The sequence below is a fragment of the Poeciliopsis prolifica genome, unplaced genomic scaffold, assembly GCF_027474105.1.
Source record: "Poeciliopsis prolifica strain line A6 unplaced genomic scaffold, Auburn_PproV2 SCAFFOLD007, whole genome shotgun sequence".
NCBI lineage: Eukaryota > Metazoa > Chordata > Actinopteri > Cyprinodontiformes > Poeciliidae > Poeciliopsis > Poeciliopsis prolifica.
In genome coordinates, this window is record NW_026562382.1 from 9,490,575 (window position 1) to 9,513,660 (window position 23,086).

The window sequence follows — 23,086 nt, forward strand, 5'->3', positions numbered from 1 at the left end:
TTAAGAGATAGTTTTTCTTGGAAAACTTTGTTCTAAATATATTTTTAAAAATTGCACCGAAGAAATTTAAGTGAGAATAAATCTGAAAAAAACAACATCTGGATGGCATGTCTGTCTTTGGAAATATTTTCCTGATATTTAAAGGATAAGAATAACCTGTTCTTCAAAAGCTTTAACATTTGGTGTTCCCCAAAGTGTACACTTGGTCTGTTTTTATTTTATGTACGTCCCTCATCAAGTTTTTTTCAATCTTTTATCATTTTTATACAGGCAATATTCAGGTTATACAGCATGTCTTTTGTTGTTGATTGTGTCATTCAATAAGTTATCCACTTTATTCCTATTCCAATAAAGAGATGGAAAAAAAAGTTGCCTTTAGCTAAATTACATGACTATCTGTGACAGCAATAATTGATTATATTAATATTTTAAATTAAACAACTTGAAAGGCTCAGTCTCCTAAACCAATACTTTTCTCAACTAAAAAATGCATTTAAAATCTTCCAGGTTTTGACTCCAGACTGCCTTACATTCTTCTTTTGCTATTGAGTTTCTGATTTTTATCTTTAGATAGTTTGTGACTAACTCTGCAAAAAACCTTACGCAAACAATTTATCATTTGAAATAGTCTTCAGTCGTGATATGCTTAACTTTTAAGACCTTTTAGGACCTGGGCATCCTTTACAAAGTTGTTGTTTTTCTTCATGTTATAATCAAAATGAGGGGAACTATTGCAGACAAAACTCTTTTGTGCATATGATCTTTTGTGCTTTCAGCATTTAAGATGGCTTTTGTATACAGCGAGATGGGTATCTGCCACAAACATCACTCAGGCATTGTGGAGGGGGGATTCATTTTCAGCTCGCCTTTGTTCTATTCTTTGGCCTGAACCAAGGAGCCACGCCTGCTCCTCTACCTTGAATTGTGTGGCAAACATTCCCTTCTTTGTGGCACTAGGTGCATGAGCTAGCTCATCTCCGCAGGCTTTCGTGGGAGATGGCTGTCACGGTGGCGGGGTCGCATTTGGTAACCCAACCGGGTTGTGCTCTAGGGTGGCCGTTTGCTACTGGGCCAACGAGACTGTAAACAAGTAAGAAAACTGGGCTCAGAGGGGAAAGTCCTTTTTTGGATCTCTTCCACAAACACCTCCTCTACATCCTGCTATAGTTGTCTTCAATACACCATCCTTGTTATGCCCTCCTCGGCTCCCTAATGTTTCTCTCCATCATCATGACGCTTTTCTGATCCCTTTTCTCCCAATAACCTTTAGTCTCCGTACACATTTTTTGAAGACTTGTGTTGTGTCACACAGAGGGAGCCACGCCCTGAGCCTGTGTGCACACTTTTTATTAAATCTGTGCAGGCGCTGGGCTGCGCTGCCGAGTAATCCTACAGTAATTGTTTCCAGATTAGGGGACCCGGACCACAAAGCAGGTTTACCCAGGCATGAAATGGCCTCACAGCATCGCAGCACCGGCAACCAGACCTGCCGAGGTGCGTCTCACCTGGGTAAAGTCCACAAACGTCCATGGAAGGAGAGAGTCTAAGTAGCCAATGTCCTTTGAAAACCTGTTGAGAATTCTCCCTGGAAAACAAAACAAAAACAAAAAGAATCAGACAAAGCCAAAACTACTGGATATTTTTCAAAAAGCTGCTCAAATAAGCATCCATGCCTAGAAAAAAGATGAATTTTCACCTATTTTCACCTGTTTTGTAATTTTGCAATTTGAACTACAAATGTAGGTCAAAAGCAGTTATGTTCAATCCATTCAAAGTTACACTTTCTTTTTTTTTTATTTCAACAGAGGATCCGTTTCAATAGTCACCTCAGATTCAACAGCGCAGAGCTGAGAGACTGAGATGAAAAGCATTCAGCCCATCTAATTTAAACAATGAATCATTATTTGGGCAGCATTTCATAAAGACTGGCCTACTCTTGGATGAACATGTGAGGGAGCCTTTTGTTAGCAAACAAAAGGGCAACAGAAGCTGCGTACCTGCCTTTATGCTCCAACTGGCAGTGTCAGTGACATTAATTGAGTTGCCTCCAATCTGCTCAGGTGTTCATTATTTTGGTTGGTACTCGGCAGGTGCAGTAGCAGCCCTTTCATTGTTGTCCCTTTAGCAACTTTTCTACCTTATTCTGATCCTGCGGTACACACGATTACACTTCCAGGTGCTTTCACACAGAGTTTACTGCAGAGTTAATCCCTGCAGTGCATTTCGTACAACCTATTCACTCTGTCTCTAAAGGATGCAGATAAACTGAGAGGTAGACTACAGAAAGTGGCAGCAACAGAACGGGACTGAGGCAGCTTTGTATATTCCCCCAAAATTGTAACTCTATAGTTATGTCACATTGCTTCAATATACATCTGAAAAATAAACTTTTTTGCTCTTTGCTCAAACATACGCAATTGAAATCAGATATTTGCACACTTTCTAAACATTTGCTCTCGCCTTTGTGACATTAAATCAGACTAAACTTTTCCAACTTTGGTAATTTAGGATTACTAAGTAACAGAGTTCAACTCAATTCAATTAAATTTAAAAGAATTTTATTTATCCCTGAAGTAAATTATGTCTTCATAACCAATATCATCCAACTATCTTCAAAGATTTGTGGAGGACAGTGATGCTGTGGGCAGGAAAGATCACTGGTTACTGTCAGTTTTGCAACAAATGTCAAGGGCTCTCTGACTGAACATGTCAGGACAGACTAATGACTGTCCTGACATGCTGATAGCTCAATTTACAGACAGCAGAAGAAAAAAATCCCGCAGTGACAGGTTATGGAAGGCACAATCAGTTATTGGCAAGCACTGCTTGTCCACTTCATTTGTTTTTACAGCTCCTCCAAATCTCAGTCTGGACATATGGTTAGAAAGCCACACAGAGTCTGTTCTGTGATATAATCCTTGCTCATTATGAGCAATAAAAAAGATGATTTGAACCTAGTGCTCCTCTCTGCTGGTCCTGCTCTACAGCTATGATGTCTCCTTATCAAACTATTTTTTAAAGTCAGACATTTAGATTACTATGCCTTGGGAAATTTAGAAAAGCCTATATGAAAATGTTGTGGATTTTCAAGCTTCTGAGTTAATTGTGGATGTTTATTATGTAACATATACGTTACATGTGTGACATCATGGAAGAATCAATGCAAATCAGTCAAGGAATCAGGAAGGGAATTGTAGATCTCCACAAGTCTCACTCAGACTTTTGGTACAATTTCCAGATGTACCAAACATCAAAGAAAGTCTCAAAATGAAACTATTTTGTGTTTTGAGTATCTATCACAGGACAAAAGCAAAAGACCTTGTTCAAATGCTCGCAAAAGCTGGTAAGATAGTTTCAGTACCCACACTGAAATGAGTCATCGACTGAGATGAGATGAAAGTAAGGAAAAAACCCTTACTCCAAAAGCAACTCACAGCAACATACTACAGTGAGCAAATCCAGGTTTGCATCCTGGTAAAAAAATGAAGTTTTAATGCACTTGAGTAAAATGTATATTCAAGTATTATTAACACCTTAAGTTGTCCGAGAATATTGCAAATTTATATTTTGCAATTAGTTTACCAAAACTGATGTGAAAATCTAAATTCAATAGTGTAGGATGTGAGGAGAAGCAGGGTGGCACACTGGCAGGATGTGGTGGCATGGTACTACATAGGCATGGTAAAACCATGGCATCGCTGACCTAAAAGTTGCCTCCCAGCTTCCAGTCAGTCCTATGGAGGAGGGCCCTGTAATCACCTCTCTCCACGGCCATAAGCAGCTTACGGCTTTATCCAAAACGCCGCTCCCGCCTAAAAAACATGCATGCAGACGAGGCTGGGCTCCCCATAACAGCCATTGCATAAACCCAGCCAGAGCATTATTCTCCGCAACAACCCAGCAATGCTCCAAATCAACACTGATTCAAAGTCAAGTGGCGTAAGCATGTTGTACACTTAGAGGCAGACTAATCTTATTCACAGTGTGAGTGCCCCTTTAGCATACAGACATCCCGAGGGGAGGGTTCAAGCAAGCAAGGGGGTAGAGCTGCAACCACACCAACGTAAGATACTGCTGCTTTTCATCTGGGAACAGGGGGAGGACTTGTCAAACTGTGTTTGTTAAATATATTCAATAATATTTTATGTAATTTCACTGTCTGAGCCATAAATGACCTAAATCCATGCATATCTGACAAACAATGCCAATGAAAAAAAACAGGATTGGTTTCTCTGGGTTACATCATACCATGGTTGGAGGGTGTTGGAGCATCCGGCGTCAGACGGGTATCAGCTGTTTGACAAGCAGCTCAGTTAACAGAGAGTTTTACTGAGGATGAGGCAAAGACCCTTCTCTCTCTGTCCAGACTATGGAGGGGATACATTACAGTGATGTAGTTACACAAAGACATTCACTGCAAGGAAATGCCTATGAGGTAAGATCAGCATGGGACAGTGGCTTCAATCACTCTGGGTGGTTGTCAACAATATCACCTATTGTGTAGAGTGGGGTATAGACATTTCAGGATATCAGCAGCATTAGTATCAAACAATTTCTCATGCTTTAAGACTCCCAGGGTGATTTGCACCACTTTTCAGGCTCAGAAAATATCAAGCGCTCCCAATGAAGGTGGCCTCTTAAGGTGGAGATATTAGGTGAGCAGGGCCCCCAATCACTTTTAAAGAAGTGGAACAGTGGGGTCCGGCTCGAGTGGGGCTGTGTAGCAAATCGCTGTTCCCTGTAAACATCAAGATAAGGCGACAACTCAGAGCCGCTCCATGTGTGGGCCCCAGTGCAGTTGGAGGGGCTTTTCAGTGAGCAGAGTGTGATAATAAAGTAATACCAGGGAGGGGGCTGCCAAGGCTGGAGGTGGCACGGCTCACCTGCACTTCCATGAAGGGCCCACAGGCCTGGGGCAGCCTCCCACCGCCGGCGCCTTGCTGCCAATACTAATACATTCTAAATCCATTCTCTTCGCTCACACCGCCAGGCTCCTGCAATCTCCTCTCCTTTCCTTTCATGCAATTAAATAGTGGAAGTGCCGAGCGAGGGGGAGCCCTATCAGCCATGCTGCACACACACGCGCGGCTCCATCTCCACATTCAATTTACACACTTCGATATCATCATCCTCTCTGCAGTACTTCCTTCACTTCACTCTTTACACTCATGCATTCCAGACCTGAAATACAGACATTAAAAACACTGCCTCTGTGGACACAATTAGAATCTCACAGCTCTGCCCACAGAAGATCTAATGTTCCCTGCGTCAACAGTAACTGAGTGACACCCAGCTCTGAGATGGCCCACCATGCTGATGCAAAACGGGAAAAGGAGATGCTGATGTATGCGTGTTGACTGAAACTCCACTCCTTGACTGTGTTGATGAGCTGAAGCCTCGGCCTGCAGTCTCTGAGGGGATTAGCCCACTCAATGACACCAAATTACAGGGATCAACATTAGCTTGACACATTCACTGCTGTCTGTGCAGCTCTAACTGCATTTGGATGAACAGCTGTAATAAGATATTATGACTATATTTGGGCAACAGCAATATTTGAATCTAGAGAAATTTGCACACGCACCAAGGAAACCTGGTGGTTTACTTTGTTAACCCAGATGCCAGGTGTATGCTGTTGGACAGATTAGGTAAGATGAAAAATGGTAGTGTAAACATATAGTGTGTAAGTGGGTTGTGTTTATAATTTTAGTTCACTCTAAATAAAGTGTTTGTTCAGGTAGCGTTAGCCTTTTGTGTGCTAACTACATAGTGTTAGCCACGTATGATTAACATTCACACACTGACAAGGCAAAGAGTCAATGAAGGCACACTTAAAACCATTGAGTTATTTCCTTAATCCAAATGCTGGGGTTATACTGTTGGATTAGAAGGTAGTCTAAATCAATCATTGCATCAAAAATTGTGATACAGTTTGTTATTAGAAGGAAGAAACATTATGGTCATTATTCCCAAAAAGCCATTTTGCTGGATGACAACACAACTTCATTGAACCTATTTCACAGGATGAAATATAAAATGTTAAGATACTAAAATTATTCTTTTAAGTTGTGCTAATGACATTAGTTCACTCTAAAGGTTAGGCAGTGATTAAATTAGCATGGTGATATAATTAGCTAGTGCGTGCATACGCTAACAATGTTCATTATTTACACTTTGACCAAATATTTGGTCATAAACTAAACATTAACAATAAAAATAGCTGTTTAATACAAATGTTGGGTTAATGCGTTGAAACAGCATTGCCACATATTAAACCAAACATTTAGTCAAAAACTGACACAGCTTGTTAAGCTTGAGAAGAGAAAAGGAGCTACAGTATATCATTCTTCAAGTATCATCATTTTGAAAAATGGGAAGGAATGAGCAAAATAATAGAAGATTTTTCACAGAGTGAAATATGAAATGGTAAGATGGTAAACTTATGCTGTATAATATTAGTTACAAAAAAGATTGTGTTTGTTGACTGAGAATATCAGTGTAAGCTAATACACACTATAAATACGCAATATCCCCACTTTAACCTAAAACGGTGAAAGTAAATAGTAATCACTTAATTGATCTTATACTAGTCCTGTCATTCAGCCAAAAGGTGGCGCACGTTACTGCAAAAAAATTATACTCACAATTAAAATAGCAATGAGCAACATTGTGGAATGTCAAAAATAGGAATTCTTCTTTAATCTTTTTTAAGTAAATCATATTCAGTAAGTGCATTGTAAAATTCATGTAAAATTATTTTAGTCGTTTTTTATAGTTTGTGTCAAATACATATGAAACGCTATGTTTTGCAGAATCAAAATACTTACCAGTAAAAGCATTGGTGTGTTTTTGCTGGTAAGTAAAAACACACCAATTTTTACTCAACTTAGAAAAGCATGTGCTGAAGTATCAACTGAGATGATTTTCAGTATGATTAGGTACTTTAAAAAAATAAATATTCAAAATAAACTTAATTAAATGTGTCTTTTTCAATCAAAAGTTGAAAATGTTACATAGTTACCAAAAATATTATATATAAGAAATTTAATTCTGAAATTTTCTTTTTCAGTAGATATCCTGAGAATTTGCACTACAACAAACAAATGATCTTAAGATATTTCTTTCAGCTACAAATTAGCTAGAGAAAAGGTTCATATTAAAATTTTAACAGAAGAACTGGTTATATAGTCAATATTTGATCCAATATGATGCAAAATTTGTCCTCCAGATTCAATTGTTACATCAATAAGTCTGACTTAGTGGAGCACACGCCAAAGACCGGCAATGCATCCCCTCAATTAATGCACACCATTTTGCACCTTTTACCACACTGTACTCAAATGTTTCAAGATTGACAGGTTTCTGAACTTGGAACGTTTTGATGCAAACATAGAACGAGTTTTAAAAGTGATTGTTGAATGCCCTGAAAATGACTCGTCAAATGAAAAAGTCTAGCTTCTCAGTAGAAACAGATCAAATGTGTTATGTGGTTGTTGTACTTTATTATCTGCACATTTTTTAATGTAAACTAAAAATAAAAATTAGAGATGTGCAAATGATCCTTGTCCTCACCAATACTAATTTCCCTTTTACTTTTAGGTTTTACTTATAGTTTTTTTTAAGGACATAATCACAAAAATAAAATAAAGAAGGTGTTGCAGGTTTCTTTGGTAGCAGTAAAAGTCATAAAAGAATAATAAGCTTATTATTCTTTAACTGAACAATAACAAAAATATGTCAGTCTCCAACAATAATGGCTAGTTCTGATTTTAGTCTTTTTAATAAATAGGAAAAGATATGATTTCTTTTAGCTTTTGACTTAGACCCTTTCTAGAGCAGCTCAAGAGGACATTGGCCAGCTAACTTGTAAATCTCTATAAAAAAAAAATTATTTTAACAGTAACATATTTTAGAGGATGAAAATCTAACATGGTATTCTAACCTACAGTCCTAAATCCAGCCCATAATCTAACTATGTTGTGTTAAATCAACTCATGTCTGCATTGGTCCAGGACTCAAGGCTGGTTTAGCCTTGAGTCAGTTATACTGTTTAGCAGTATAACTCCATTTGCGTTTTTAATCCAACCAATAGAAAAACCACAGATGGAGTCAAAAGGTGCAAATTGTTTTAGCAGGTCAAGCTAGAGTGCTTCTTTGTCAATCCTACCTCACAGTAGACCTTTTCTGTTGTTGTAACATACTTTCACAAAATAACAAAAAACACCTTTATGCAGCGGCATTCACAATGGTAACCTTTAACTCAGAGGGCCACTATCAAACACAAGGCCTTTTTCCAGTGGCAGCAACACACCTATCACTTACACGTGTAAACAGCTGTCAAATCCTCCACAGATGCACAGTTACAAATTGCAGAGACTTACTGGGAGAGCGGTGAATGCGGAGAAGGTGATGGAAGTGACAGTCATTGTGTGAGTGAAAAGAATATTCAGACAGTGGCAAAACATTGGGAGGAAAATGACATCAACTGTCTGGAGAAGGAAAAATAAAGAAAAACTGCAGAAGAAACATCCAATAACTTCTGATTTTTTTTTTCTAATGTGACAATAATTTATAATATAGTGTATACTTATTAACAGTTATTTAATTTTAATTATAATTCTGATAAATGCTAAGATAGTTACCAATCAATCCAGTCAAACATAAGTGCTGTTTGCCAAGTTGTGACAACTGGACTGGCCACACAATGGCCTACTGATAACAGTACAACAGCAATCAGATAGCGTCTGGTAAGCCTCTCCTTTGCTGCTCTATTAAACAGATCATTACATTATTCGAAGTGTTTGCTCTCCTCAGTGTTGTAAAGATTACTGAGCAAGGCACACCCAGATAAGTGAGTCAGGCAGTCCGATGCGTAAAGCAAACAGCAGTAGCTGAAAAACAAAACCGAAAGATTAAAACGTGCCGGGTTCTCTCCATACGCAGCGCTGCAAAAGGAAAAGCTTTCGCGCTTATACACCCACCTCTAATGCCAGTGGAAACCGCAAGCTGCAGAACACCCTCAAATCAAATTTAGATTTGTGTTATGGGCTTATTATGACTCATTATACAGATACAAGTTGCCCTTCCTATGGAGAATTCCCACCCGACCCGATTGTGCTGTACACCCATGTCACTATGAGGAGATTAGGCTGCGTAATTATCTCCTGACAGGTGAACAATGCAACAGAAAAAACTGAAGTTATCAAAGTAGGCCACTTGATAGTTGACTTTGGATTTGAGTGACAGGCCTCGGTAATATTCCTTCACCTAATTAAAAGAGATCTTAAATTATTCTTGAAAAAAAAAATGTAGGGCAAATTATAAACAATAGGAAAAAACATGTTTTTTATATAAAGAAAAACAGGTACCTTTCTAGCTTATTTAGGCTGTTTACTTACTTTTTATATCACCCCTGTCTGCCCACTCCAATGAACCAGCAGCAGTCCACACAAAAGCTAACAAAATGCTAAAAATGTCTGACATGGTGCACAAATACAGACAAATATGTCTGTATTTGTACAGCTCCAATCCAAACCCTTCATTGTCTAAGCTCTACTGTTCTGCAAAAGTGTTTACTCAATCAAGCTGTTTGCTCTTTTGTAAAGCTTTACAGTAAAGATGATAACGCTCTCACTTGTCGTTTCAAATACTTTACATGCTGAAAAAGCTTAAATCTTATCACAAGAATGTGGATTTAGTGTAATATTTATGAAGCTAGATCCGCCTCACAAAAATAATTCAATATAATAAAGTGACAACAAATTGCAATTACATTTTTCCACAGAAAAGTTTTAGATTCTTTAATGTTTATTCATTTAAGTTATTTGTTAAGATAAACATTAAAAAAAAGAAACAACATAAACTGTATGGGGAGCGAAAGCCCCTATTTTTCAGGCCAACATTTTAAATTGAAAAGATTACATCATGTAAAAACTTAACAGTCATGACAAACAAGAAAGATGAAGGGAGAGCTGGTAGGTGTTTTAAAGTGGAACAGAAGCCATGTCGCAGAAAGGTAGCAGTCTGCCCTCTAGTGGTGATGTATAACAGCAGCGCTCAATGTTCTCGACTCCTGATCATTTCATCGTTCAAATTCATAATGCCAAACCAGAAAAAAAGAGCTTCGCTTGTATGTGTGCTTACCAATTGGGTTGGTATCAAAAAAGTGGATGGAAGTCCGGAGAATGGCCCTGAACATGTTGTTGTGAAGGGTTTGTGCAGACTTCACCAGGACATTGAAGAAAACCAAACTGCGAATGAAGCCCAACACAACTGAGGTGACGGTTAAAGCTGAAAAAAAAAAAAAAAACACAAAGAAGAAATATTTGAAATGTATTACAGAATGATTAAAGTAAATTTGGATTTTTCTCATATGGTGTATTAATGGTGTTTTGAATATTTTATGGCAGATAAATTTGTTTGTGAAATGTGTGAGTGTATGTGAGGAATCCTAGTATTTGAAAGCTTTTCATACTAAGAAAAGTATTACTCGGACATAATATAATTTGGTTGTGTGGTAGGGAATGCTGGTATTTCTGGATGTGATCAATAAACAACCCGTTAAAGACAAATTTGTTAAATTGCTTGTTAGCACAAGTAGCAAACTAGTCAATCATATGCATTTAGGTATCCAGGGGCAGAGAAGACAACTTGCTGAAGTTCAGACCAACAAAACAACATGGAAGACAGGGGTTCGAGATGCCTTTAGTCATGGTATTCGGTTACAAGATGGACTGGTCTTAGTATTTCAACAACTGCAGATCTACTGGGATTTTCAAGGTTACAGAGAACTGTGTGAAAAATAGAAAATATCCAATCACTGCAGTTGTGAGGGATAAAAATTATTTGTTAATGCCAGACAAGAATGGACAGATTAATTCAAAGTGAGAAGCAGTAGGTGCTACGTCTCTTGGTTATGAACAGGAAACTGACCCTATAGATTGCAATCAACAAAAACTGGACAAAATCAGATTAAAAAAAGCATTGTGTGGTCCAATAATTCTCATTTTGTTGATCTTTGTTTCCATGCTTTCTGATGGCTACGTCCATCAAGACATGAAGACGACAAATGAGCTAGATCTACCATATAAAGCTGCCGGGGAATGTTTATAACCCACCATATTTTTTCATCTGGTGGCATGTTGGACACACTGCCAGGTCCTTTACATTTTTACCCACCAACATAAGGTGTTTCTCCAAGGTTTATATTAGGACTACTACTACTACTTGTTGCTTTTAATATGAATTGTTTTGATAACACAATTTATCACTGGATATGCGAACTGTGCACATCATTGTTCTCTGCATCCTGCTGCTAAATATTTATGGTAGTTTTTCCATAATCTTACATACTGGATGTTTACACTCCTGGTGTAGGGATTTTTTTCAGATGTCTTTCATAAGAGTCAGAAGGGAATATTGTGAAATATTGTGAAATATACAGCGCCTGCTTCTTTGAATAAAGTAGACCCAATTAGACTTACACTGAATAAATAGTGTACTTTGGTACAATAGTGGTATCAATAATAGTGATGGTAACAAAAATTGCATTTCTAATATTTGTATTAGTTTTTATATTATTAGTATTCTTTATAATTTTGTTTTTGTTAGGTGTGAGTGCTATTCACTAAAAAAACATGAAATAAATGATTTATATATCATTAAAGAACAATCCTACCTATACACCTCTTTCAAAGTAATATCTATTTACGTTGACATTATGAATCAGACAGATATCTTTTTACCTTGTATGCATTTTCTATATTTTACTGCTGAGAGCACAAAACCTGAAAAAATGAAGAGGCTGAGGGAAACAAGAAGATAACTGAGGGAATAGAGGGGCAGAAAGGAAAGAAAAGCACTCATATCTGACTGCAGCTGAGCCCCATGTAAACATAAATTGGGCCTTGAAGGCCCTGGGCCACAGCCAAAGAACTGTGGATCTGCCCAATGAATGACTGCAGCATTCAAAATACACAAAGAGCAATGAGAGCTCAGCGAGCTTCACCTGCGTAAATGCCTAGGTACAGGTCAAGGTCCAGATGCTGAGGGAAGCTCCCATTGAGGTGCTCAGTCACACCAGTGTACTTCTGTTCAGAGGCCCTGCGAGTCAGTCACCAAAAGCCAAGAAATTCACAGCAAAAAATAAACACAACAGAGATAGGTGGGAGGAAAAATAACACAACATCAGGGTCCCAAATACAACACATTTACATTGTGAAGCTCAAGGTTGGTTTCAGTAAGCGTCAGACAAAGTCAGGTAAAACAGTTTTCTTCAGGCGTTTTCTTGGAGATCCTCAACCACTTTCAGTCAGAGAAAATATGACTGACTTACGAAACCATCCATTCAAATTCTTGCAAGGATTCATGTTTTGTTTTTTTCAAAATGTGAAAAGACATAAAATCTCACCAGTGTGCAAGCCACCAGTCCTGAAGAACAAATGTAATCTAAACATGACACACAAAGAAATTATTGAACATAAAAGCCATATGCATGTTGAAAACTTGACGTAATCATTAATTCTTTTTGCAAAATACATATTTGATATAAAAAAAAAACAATTAACTGAAGAGAAACTCACGTGAGCGAGTCCATTGAGTAAAATGAGAAGCAAGAGGACCAAGAGGTTGGCGCCTGCCAGGAAATATTTCACATACATACGCAGGCTGACATTTCCTTCCAAGCGACTTTCCTCCTCTATCGGCTGAGCTGCCTACACATGGAAACCATAGTTTAAGCAGTATTCATCTAAAACAACCCATCTACAACAGGCCCACGCAGAGAGGAAGGAAAATGTGAGTATCTGCTGCTCTCTAGTGGCTTAAACGATGCACAGCAGAGCAGAGAGTTATGCTTCACCAAAGTCAGGGGATCTCCTCCATCGATCAGAGAGTAACGAGAGGAGGAAAGGGATGACATGGAGGAGTTGTCAGAAAGGGTGTAATGGAAGGAAGAGCCAGTTCCAGGCAAAGGGGTCATATCCTGCCTCTCCTCATCCTGGTCTTCCTTGAGAAGAGAAGTGAAGTCTAAGCCAGAGCATTGCAGCTCACTGTAGGTCCCTTTTGCAACCATCTGACCCTGGAAAACAAAAAAGAACAAAAGATAGAGTATTTGTGGATTAATTTAATGTTTGACTATTGAGTCAAAAGACTCAACATCTCAGTTACTTGAGAGGGTATGAAGTGATTTGGGTTTGAGCCTCTATGAGATTCTCATGATATGTTAACCTTAAATTGATGGTATTGCAATATTTGGCATGACTATACAAGTTTGTGATAATAAATATTTCCAAAGGATGAAGTACCCCCCCCCCCCATACACCTTACATTGTTTAATGATGTCAGAGTCATAAAGCACAAACCTCCTTTAAGACCACTATCAGATCTGCAGCCTTTAGAAACTGCAGCTGATGAGTAACAAGAATACGTGGTTTCTTCCTCAGGAGTCCACAAATGCACCTGAAAGGAGATTGCGTGTAAGAGAAAAAAAATTAAAATTAAACTTTTTAACAGAGGTGGTCAAAAATCCCTCAAAATAAATCAAGAGACTAATAAAGTCATATAAAAATCAACAATTGAGAGTTATTGTTGCTCCATCCAATTGTGATCGAGTGTGGTAATAATGTTGCGTGCTTAATTATTTCTACATGGATTTTCCATTTTGGCTTCTTTTTTGTTAAATGAACAATGACAGGGAAAATTGGTTGACATTTTGAATAAAATTACTATTGGACTAAAATTAAGAACCTGGTGAAGAGCAGCTTATTTTATGAAGTATTTAAACATAAATCTCTGTATTTAAAAGAGCACATCCTTTTTTAATCATAAGTCTAAGATGTTGATAATCAGACTTACTCCTCAAAAAGGTGCCTGCCCACGTCAGCATCTACTGCACTAAGAGGGTCATCAAGCAAGTAGATATCTGCATCACGATACACTGCTCTGAAAGTCCACAAAAATGAAGGTTATCACTCTCACTGGGACTAAAGACGAAAGTAAACTACTTCAAAAATATTCAGCACACCTCGCTAGGCTGACTCTTGCCTTCTGTCCTCCACTGAGGTTGACCCCTCTGTCCCCAACCATGACTAAGTCACCACCAGGCAAAAGATCCATATCCTGAGAAAAGAGGGAAGCAACTTTAGGTGGGATGACTTAATATCTGGCTCATATTTACTGAGACTCATGCGAGATTCAGAATAAGACAACAAATGAAACCAAATCATTTAATAAGAGCAAAACAATACAGTAAAATGTGTACTAATAAAGAACATCAGGGTTCATGCTCACTCGCTGGAGGGCGCAGGCTCTTAGAACTCGATCATACTTCTTGGGGTTGAACTCATTGCCAATCAAAATGTTGCTGCGGATCGTGCCAGGTAAAATCCACGGCTGCTGGGACGTGTAGGTCACTTCTCCTTTAACTTTGACCACACCAGTTTCCTGACTCAATTCTCCCAGTATGGCGTTCAAGAGTGAGGACTGACATGAAAAAAATTTAGATTTAAATGACAAACCTGACACTCTAGAGGGACCCCTGAAATTATTTATTTATTTATTTTTTTAACCAAGGGAAAGATGTGAGTTTGGAGGCAATTAAGAAATTTTTTCAGTGCAGATTCAATTATTATTAAATTATTTCAAGGTTTAAAAACAAGACTGAAACTGTGAAAACTGAACAGACCCGACCTTTCCAGCTCCGACGGGCCCAATAATCGCCAGCAGCTGCTCGGGCTTCACTGTGAAACTCACATTCTGTAAAGTCGGTGCCTCAAGATTCTGCAATAAAGGACCAGATCAAATGAAAACTCTGTAACCTAAGCAACTAAGCAATAAATGAGCTGATAGCAGGTATAGTTAAAACCAAAATAAATATAAAAAAAAGACATCTGAGTTACATGTCCTAGAAAAGAAAAGAGTGCAGTTCCTCCTTGTGTTTCTCACCTTATCCCAGTAGCATTTCAGATCTTGTATTTTAACCATGCAGTCCCTCCTGTCTGCCAAAGGCATTCCCAGATGCTGAGGTGCAACTTCATTTAGCAAAAGAAATTTCTTAAGAAAAAAAGATGAATTGCAGTTTTTCAATGAAACATTGGTTATATATTTGCAGTGATGTAACAGATGAAATGTACAATTGAACCTAGTTTCTGTGAGATCTCATGGAAACTACTGTTAGAATTGTTCAGTCTATTTTATTTAAGACATTTGTTTGACTCTGTAAAAAGAGAAAAATCAAGTTTTTGAGGAGCAATACGTTTTCCATCCTTTTTGCCCTTACCTGTATTCTCTGGATGCTGATGAGAGACTCTGAGACCTTTTCTATGGCGAAGGGGAAAAAGAGTGTGATGGTAAGTCTGACAGCCCCATAGAGGGAAACGGCCATGAACAGTTTGCTGGCCGACAGCCTGTTTCCTGTGAGCACATAAACGCACACGGTGAAAAAGATGACAATCTTGTTCGCCACAAAAAAGGATGCCATGTTCAGGCCACGAAGGTAGGAACTTTGCATGATCTTGGAGATTTCCATTCTGTAACAAATGAAAAATAATTGCATGATATACTGCTTTGTAAAATTAATAACAGATCTGACTAAAGGGCATGTTGAAATGTGATGCTGCTCTGCTGCAGACTAGATACTCGCATCATAAGAAATTATGAAGAAAATTGTGTGAAAAACAAACTACTGCACCGTCTGACTTCATCCACAAGTGCGCCAAAAGGCTTCTCCCACCCGTACATCTTTATAACTCTGATCCCAGAAATAACTTCACTCATTGTGAGGATTCGCTCGTCTGTTAGCGCTGCTGTTTCAGCCCTGAAAAAAAAAAGACACAAATTGGAGAAATGGAGGGAGTGTAACACAAGACAAGGCCTTTTACAGACCTATCAAACCAAGATGTAACTGATCCAAAATAAACCTCAGCCTGGAGAACAAACGTCCAAACATGGTTTGTATAGGCATCAGAATGAAGAGGATCACCATTCCAGCAAGACACGATGGTCCGATAACATACAGCAACAGAAAAATGACGGACACTGCTTGTAGAGGACCGAGCCATAAGAAGTGCAAGTATAAGGTTACCTGAAGAGAGATTGAGAGGAGGCTGACATACTATATAAACAACAATTTTTCTAATGTATACTTACATACTTTGTAGAACTTAAAACATCTCTTTTAAAAGCAATTACATCAGCTCTGAGTGTAACTGAAAATGATATATTATTCATTTTCAAAGAACAATATATCCACTGTGAAACATGGAGGGTGTTTGGTTTCCTTTCACAGCAGCCTTATTGCGTCTGGTGCGGTGAATCATAAATCTTTGCAGTGATCAATGAAGTCATGAGTCGACCAAGTCACCCTTCGGAGAAAAATGCTGTCCAGAGGCAGAGAGCTCAACTTCAGTTGCAGATCTTGGGTCTCTTAACAGGATAATGACCCAAAATATGCAGCTGAGTGCACTTTATGTTGAGAAATAAACATTGGATTATTTGTGAATGGCTCTCCACGAACACAGACCTGAACCTTACTGATAATCTTTGGACAGATGTAAAAACAGCAGTGAAGTAACAGCTGTCTATGAACTTGAGGTAGCTCCAGCAGTTTGTCCTGAAAGAAGGGGACAAACTACTGGTTGACATTTGCAAATGCCTCATTATGAAGAACAGAGCTTGTTGGTTGTGGAAGCTACAAAACATGCTGTCACAAAATAATTAGGATTTTTTTTTTTTTTCATAGAAGCCATTTTCAATACACAAAATGTTTAACTTTTATTTTTAATTTTGTCAGTTTAAAAAAAAAATTATCTAGTTGTTTTTTTTTTTTAAGTACCAACAAATGTATGTGCATCTGTGTGAAGAACAATTTCTCTGTCTTATGATTTTTAAGGAAATCAAATTAAAACCTATGATCTTGTGATTTGATTTAACTCTGTTATATTTATAGAATGTCGACTTACCTCATCAAATTTGTTGACATCGTTGGATAAGAGGTTCACAATTTGCCCTGTGGTTGTTTCAGCCATTGCTGAGCTGCTGAGACAAAGAGCCTTTGCAGAACAAAGGTATCAAATCAAGTCTACAGAATAAATTCAGCACAGAAGATAACATCTGGAAAGGTACCAACATGATGACTGACCTTCCGATAGATCATGTGGCACATGGCCACGCGAATCTTCATGCCAACCCGCTGGACTTGGTAGAAGTACACATGATGAAGCAGAGCTAGGCCTACGGTGGCCAATGAAATGCCTGCAGCACAGCTGTAAGCTTCGGAGATCGAAGCTGGCTCAGCAGTGTCGTAGCTCTCAAAGAACTCGATTAGCTTCCCAAGTAGCACTGGCTGAATGACTTTGATAATTTCCTAATAGACAAAACGATTGTAAAACAAAAGAAATGCTGGTTGCAAACGCTATGTCTTGAAAAGGTATCCGTTTCTTGAACTTTTTCCACATTTTTCAGCACAAAAATCTATGTACTTTTAAATGATTTTATGTTAGACCAACACAAAGTAATCCATAACTGTAAAGTGGAAGGCAAATAAATCAACATATAATTCCCAAGGTGAAACATGGTAATGGCAGCACCATGCTGAGGGGATGGAATGACTGGACCAGGGTTGGGAAACACTACTCTAAACATACAATCAGAACAACAATAAAGTGGTTTAGATCAAAGATATATAATGTGGAAGTATTCAGGGCATATGAACTCTTTCTACCTCTATAAAGATGTACATTCCAATTAATGAGTATGGTTTCCAGTAACAGTGGATGAGAGCTCTGGCAAGCCTGGGTGGCCGCAGATCTTTTACTGCCTGCTCAACTTCTTGATTCCAAAACCTTAAAAAAGAAAAACAAAAAGTCATTATTGGGATTTGTTTGGATCTGTGTTTATGATATCTAAGAAAATGTGTTCTTAAGTTTAGTTTCAATTTCTAGACTGTGCACTTACAGGGGTAATAAATTCAATTCTGATCTCTTATCTCTGTGTAAGCTATCTAAAACACTCCAGAAGTAGCAATCTACGCAATGTGGAAAAATTACAAATCCTTTACCATCAATAGCAACACGACCTTATGTGCCTAATTTATGTATTTAACAATTACCTAATCTGTCTCTGACTAAAAAGTCTTATACACTGCTCCTATAATTACCTTTTCATGTACTGAGTTCAATTCCTACACAGCTAAGTAAAACCTGGATTGAATTTGCGTTGATTTTATTTATATGATTCGACTGAACTGAATATATAGTGGTGAATATAAACTTGATGTGTTTGTTTGTCATGTGCCTCAGCACAGTACGAGTAAACTGAATTAAGGTTGAAAGGGACAGTGTTATGCTAAACACCGATGTGCCCGTGACTTCACAGAAAGAAACAACAATGGGATTTCGAGAACATACCACCTTCACATTTTTTATATTTTACCACATTACAACAACAAAGTTCAAGGTATTTTGTTCGAAATGTATGTAAATGCCATATTTAGTTCAAGCCATAGTCCCATCAGCTCTGGTAAACTTCCTTGTTTCTGCTGGAGAAACGCATCCTATTTCTGTTTTGTTCCAATGCAAAAAAAGCTGACTAACTCAACCTCTACATTCAAACATATCCTTGGCTAACACAGGAGTTGTAATGATAGCAGTAGGAAAGAAGCTTCCCCCCCATGTACGAGTTTGAAAAGTACAGTCTAAATATAGGTGGGCTCTTCTCCAAGCACAACGTTCCCTATGAGGCAAAACTTCCTCACAGAAAGCAGCCTCTTTCTGTGGAAGAGGTGCAGGCTCTTACTTCTCGGCTCTGACATCTTAATGTCAGGCAGTTGGGAGTAGAAAATGGACTCTGTTTTGCTATGACACGTGAACTTTCTCAATGGAAAATAAAGTTCTTTTAACCTGAGAGTATACCTTCTTCTATTAACAGTGAACAGTAAAATTTGATCTCAAGCTCCTACTGCCCTGAGCCCTAAAGCAGCATTGGTTTCCAGAGTGACTCAGGGATCTAAATCTGATATAGTTAGTTAAATTTTGTGTGGGTCAATCACCCAGAGCACAGGCACAGCAAGGATATTACATAAACAGAGAACAGTGGAGGATTTCTACACTTGAAAAGTCTTGAGAAAGTCTAATAAAAGCAAGGCAAATAAAAATCGGAATGCCCTAAATGCAACCAACAACATGGATGGGACTGCAGGAGCTGCAGTGGTCATAAAATGTTTAAATCTCTCTTTTGTCTTACCATAACACATCAGACTGCTTTTGAATAATTTTTTAAAACTCACCTTTTGCGTTGACCTTTGACACATGATTACATTTTGACTTCATTTTATTTATTTATTTTGCATAGCTGATTATATGTGTGCTTAAAGTATTTGTCATTTTACTATTTTATGTTTTGTATCTATGTAATGTAACTTTTAATTTCAATGTTTTTGTATGTATTCTGCACATCACATTGGTCCTGTGCGGATTTGGATTGGATAAGTCTCTGTTCTTAATTTTGAAATTTTTCCAGCAACAAAATACCAAATAAAATGTCTTTCCTGCCTGCTGTATTTTTAGAGGACTCCACAAAGAACAGGGTAATAACACTGTGATGGTGGATCTGCCAAAGCAGAGTTTGTGGTAAAAAAATAAAATGAAAGAAAAGTTCTTTCAAATTGAAATTACTATGGAATCCAAATTCAACTCAATCTAAAACTGCTCAAAACATAATTTAAATAAAATACTTTTTATATACATTTTACCTTTAGAGATGTCTTTAATAAGTTGTGTTGACTCTTTTAGTTCAATAACCTTAAAAGATTCTTGACTACCATATCTGTTTCTGACTACAGATACTTTTACACAAACAAATATAAGTGTTACCGATGTAGTTCCTCTCCAAGTCGTTGAGATGCGTCCTCTGGGAGAACTTTGTACATGTCATCCTCTTCCAGTCTCCTCTTGTACCCAACTCTGAATAAGGGGTTCAGCCAGCTAACATATATGGCCACATGTTAATTATTTTTACAACAATAAGTAAAAAACACTAACAATCAGACAAAAAAAAAAAGTCCCTCAAACATACTAACAAGTTAGTATAACAGACTAACAGACATAAACAGAAGTGTCTTTTTATGTTCACTACACAAACAGACATTTCCTCTCACTGTCAGACAGAATAATGAGGGAGAGAGGCAGGAAAAAGAGGAAGGGAGAGACACGGACAAAAAGGAAGATTTACATGTCCTATGATTATGCCCCGAGGTACTGGGGGGAAGCAAGATAATCATGTAAAAGCCTTGAAAGCCTCTGAGTGGCTAATTCACACCACTCAAGTTAAATGAAAACGAATATGTGGATGTATTTTAAAGCAGTCATCGAAACACTCTTCATCATCCTAATGTGGCATTGAAAAAGCTAAAGAAATCAGAAAACATGTCAGGAATCAAATCAGAGGCCTCCACTTGGACACAACTGGACCATAATGACTGTCAATACATTTGCAGAAAAAAAGCAAAAACTTGCAAGCCTGAGAAACTTTTCCCTGCTGTGAAGTGTGGCGGTGGCAGTATTATATGTGTTAGAGTTTTTTTGCTGCAGGAGCGACTGATGTACTTCACAAAATAGTTGGCATCACGAGGAAGTAACATAACAGGAAAATATCAAAGCAACATCTGTCAGGACATTACCACCTGAGCACAAATGGATCTTTAAAATGGACAGTGATTTCAGGCACACTACCAAATTAGTTGTAAAGTGGCTCAGGTCCTCTCTATTCTGAAGAAAGATTGTTGGAAAATATACAAAGGTGTGTGTGACAAAGACAGCACTTTTTTCCAAGAGAATGGGCCAGAATTCCTAAACAGAAAAAGTTCAGTCTGTGTCGATGTCAGTCAGTGAGAAAAAATGAGCATTTTTATACTGTGCATGTAAGTATTTGATTTCAGCGGAAGGGAAAACTCATTTAAAGAAGACACTATTTGAAAACAAAGGTTGTTTTTTTTCAATGTCATGCTTGAAGACAATTGGCAATACCAATATTTCAACGATAACAGCTGATATGAGTGTTGTACAAAAATGTTAAAGCAGATAATTTAATGCAATTTAGGATTATTGCTATTGCAAATGGAAATATAAAAAATCTTAATAAAAGGACATCTACACATAAAACAATGTTGACAAACATTGTTAGGGCAATAAAGGGCTTAAGTCAACTTTGCACATAAACTCCTTTCTGCCCATGCACTCTGCAAAGCCCTCTGTCCAGCTCAGCTCACGCCAACACTGTCAGTGGGAAAGGGCCGTTTTTCTTACCAGAAGAAAATCTTGGAGAGAAGATTAGCTGTGGCTGACGGATTATCCTCCTTCTCCTTATTCAGAGGTTCCATTGCCCCAACAGTGAAAGCAAAGCCAGCAGGCTGCTTCTGCAGGCTGTGTCCCAGAGAGAGGTAGAGTTGGAAACACAGCGAGAGCACCTGTTATGAACTCTTCTGTGTGTCAGAATCGGCCCTTGTGACGTTCAGGGCAGGATTACTGCAGGGGATTGGCAGCCGGTGTCCCGGTGTTCTAACTCTATGTGCTGTCCATTCATCTGTCCTACCTTTTGTTATTGCGCATGCGCACAACGATGCTATCGTCACAGCACCGACCGATAGCTGTCTATCCGTTGCTATTGTAGGAAAATCTGACGAGAAGCAGCTTTGCGCATGCGTGATTCATTTTCAACGTGGACAGAATGGGGTTCAGTTCAGTTCAAATTTGTTTAATCAAGGGCAGCACATTAAACAAAGCTACATGTGGGGGGAAAAAATGTAGCAAAAAAAAAAAACATTTTGTGCATAAGTTTTCTAACCTATGACTCCATACAGCCTGCTGGGTTTCATTTGGTACAAACTTTTTCAACTACTTTGATAATCAACTGAGCTTATTGTACTAGCGAAATTGGAGTACATGTGGTTGAACTAAAATTGCTTCACAGTGCCTTGAGATGACATTTGTTGTGAATTGGAAATGCATAAAATTGAACTTTCAAACTGCCAAATGAGGTGTTCTGATCAACTAAAACCAACACAGAAATATTTGACACTGCACATGAATCCAAACCATCCTCCACCTGGTGAAACATCACCAGGTTACATCTGGTTACATCTCCTTCCAGTCTAACAGATCTATTTTGCAAAGAATGTGTCAAATTTCCTGGACCAGAGTATAGCTGTTGATGGAGACTTACAGAAAAATTAACTGACCCCTGGCTGTGCATGTTATGTAATGATAAAGGAGCCTATTGAATGCTTTGAAACTCTGTAAGTCAGTACAGACAGTTTGGTGGGATGTTGACTGGTGAGCTAGCAAGTTTTCAAATTAAAACAAGTATTTTTATACATTTTAAGCCATTTGGACCCACATTTTCTGCTTTAGACCCTATTCGTCAGTGAGTAAAGGTAACATGAATGATGACATGTATGTTCATAAAACAGCTGGTAATCATTACTCTGACAGTTGCTAAATACTGTGTGCTAAAATAGATTAACCAGTAACTGGACTTTGTCACCTGTTTGTGTCCTGTTTTTTTAGGATTAATGATTACTTCTTTATTATTTTTATGTTAATATGATACTTGACATCATCTTAGGCAAGAGCAAAAACACACAAATGAAGGATTCTTTCTCTTTCCCTTCAAAAATGTAATGCCTAACTGCCAGCTCATCCTTCCTTTACTCGTTCACTTTGAGACTCGTGTCCATCCCTCACAAGGTGAACGATCAAGATGTCCTTTCTGTTAATCATCTTTGTGAAACACATGTCCACAGTGTAATTCTACCTGCCTGACGACTTTTTATTTTTCCTTACATCTTGATATTGACAAAGACAGCACACATTATTAAAGCTATCAAATGACAGGCTGGCAGATTCTGGCTTTCCTCAGTGGCCTTGCCGGGCTCTGCGCCACCATCGCTGCCACGGTGTCCAATGAGTGGAAGGCCACTAGCCGGGCATCCTCTGTCATTACAGCCACTTGGGTGCTCCAGGGTCTGTGGAACAACTGTGCTGGGAATGCCATTGGAGCTCTACACTGCAGACCTCATCTTACCATCTTCAAC

At 38.2% G+C, this 23,086-nt stretch overlaps 1 protein-coding gene across 3 annotated transcripts in view; it reads right to left on the reverse strand.

Moving 5' to 3' along the window:
• LOC129361319 (ATP-binding cassette sub-family C member 4-like) overlaps nucleotides 1–21,561 on the reverse strand; it is a 45,905-nt gene extending 24,344 nt beyond the window's left edge. For 2 of the 3 annotated variants that reach the window (XM_055032092.1, XM_055032091.1), the window contains exons 1-21: nucleotides 21,300–21,561; nucleotides 19,869–19,979; nucleotides 17,720–17,840; nucleotides 17,138–17,362; nucleotides 16,959–17,048; nucleotides 16,520–16,609; nucleotides 15,918–16,081; nucleotides 15,689–15,814; nucleotides 15,278–15,527; nucleotides 14,944–15,051; nucleotides 14,689–14,778; nucleotides 14,290–14,481; nucleotides 14,024–14,118; nucleotides 13,855–13,941; nucleotides 13,362–13,458; nucleotides 12,860–13,078; nucleotides 12,582–12,713; nucleotides 12,410–12,447; nucleotides 12,008–12,102; nucleotides 10,144–10,290; nucleotides 1,506–1,585 (exon numbers count right to left, since the gene is read on the reverse strand). In XM_055032092.1, coding sequence (XP_054888067.1) covers nucleotides 1,506–1,585; nucleotides 10,144–10,290; nucleotides 12,008–12,102; nucleotides 12,410–12,447; nucleotides 12,582–12,713; nucleotides 12,860–13,078; nucleotides 13,362–13,458; nucleotides 13,855–13,941; nucleotides 14,024–14,118; nucleotides 14,290–14,481; nucleotides 14,689–14,778; nucleotides 14,944–15,051; nucleotides 15,278–15,527; nucleotides 15,689–15,814; nucleotides 15,918–16,081; nucleotides 16,520–16,609; nucleotides 16,959–17,048; nucleotides 17,138–17,362; nucleotides 17,720–17,840; nucleotides 19,869–19,979; nucleotides 21,300–21,373 — 2,631 coding nt within the window. In that variant the 5' untranslated portion in view covers nucleotides 21,374–21,561. The remainder of the gene's footprint in view (nucleotides 1–1,505; nucleotides 1,586–10,143; nucleotides 10,291–12,007; nucleotides 12,103–12,409; nucleotides 12,448–12,581; nucleotides 12,714–12,859; nucleotides 13,079–13,361; nucleotides 13,459–13,854; nucleotides 13,942–14,023; nucleotides 14,119–14,289; nucleotides 14,482–14,688; nucleotides 14,779–14,943; nucleotides 15,052–15,277; nucleotides 15,528–15,688; nucleotides 15,815–15,917; nucleotides 16,082–16,519; nucleotides 16,610–16,958; nucleotides 17,049–17,137; nucleotides 17,363–17,719; nucleotides 17,841–19,868; nucleotides 19,980–21,299) is intronic. The other variant, XM_055032094.1, reaches the window with a different exon arrangement.
• Nucleotides 21,562–23,086: the final 1,525 nt, after the last annotated feature.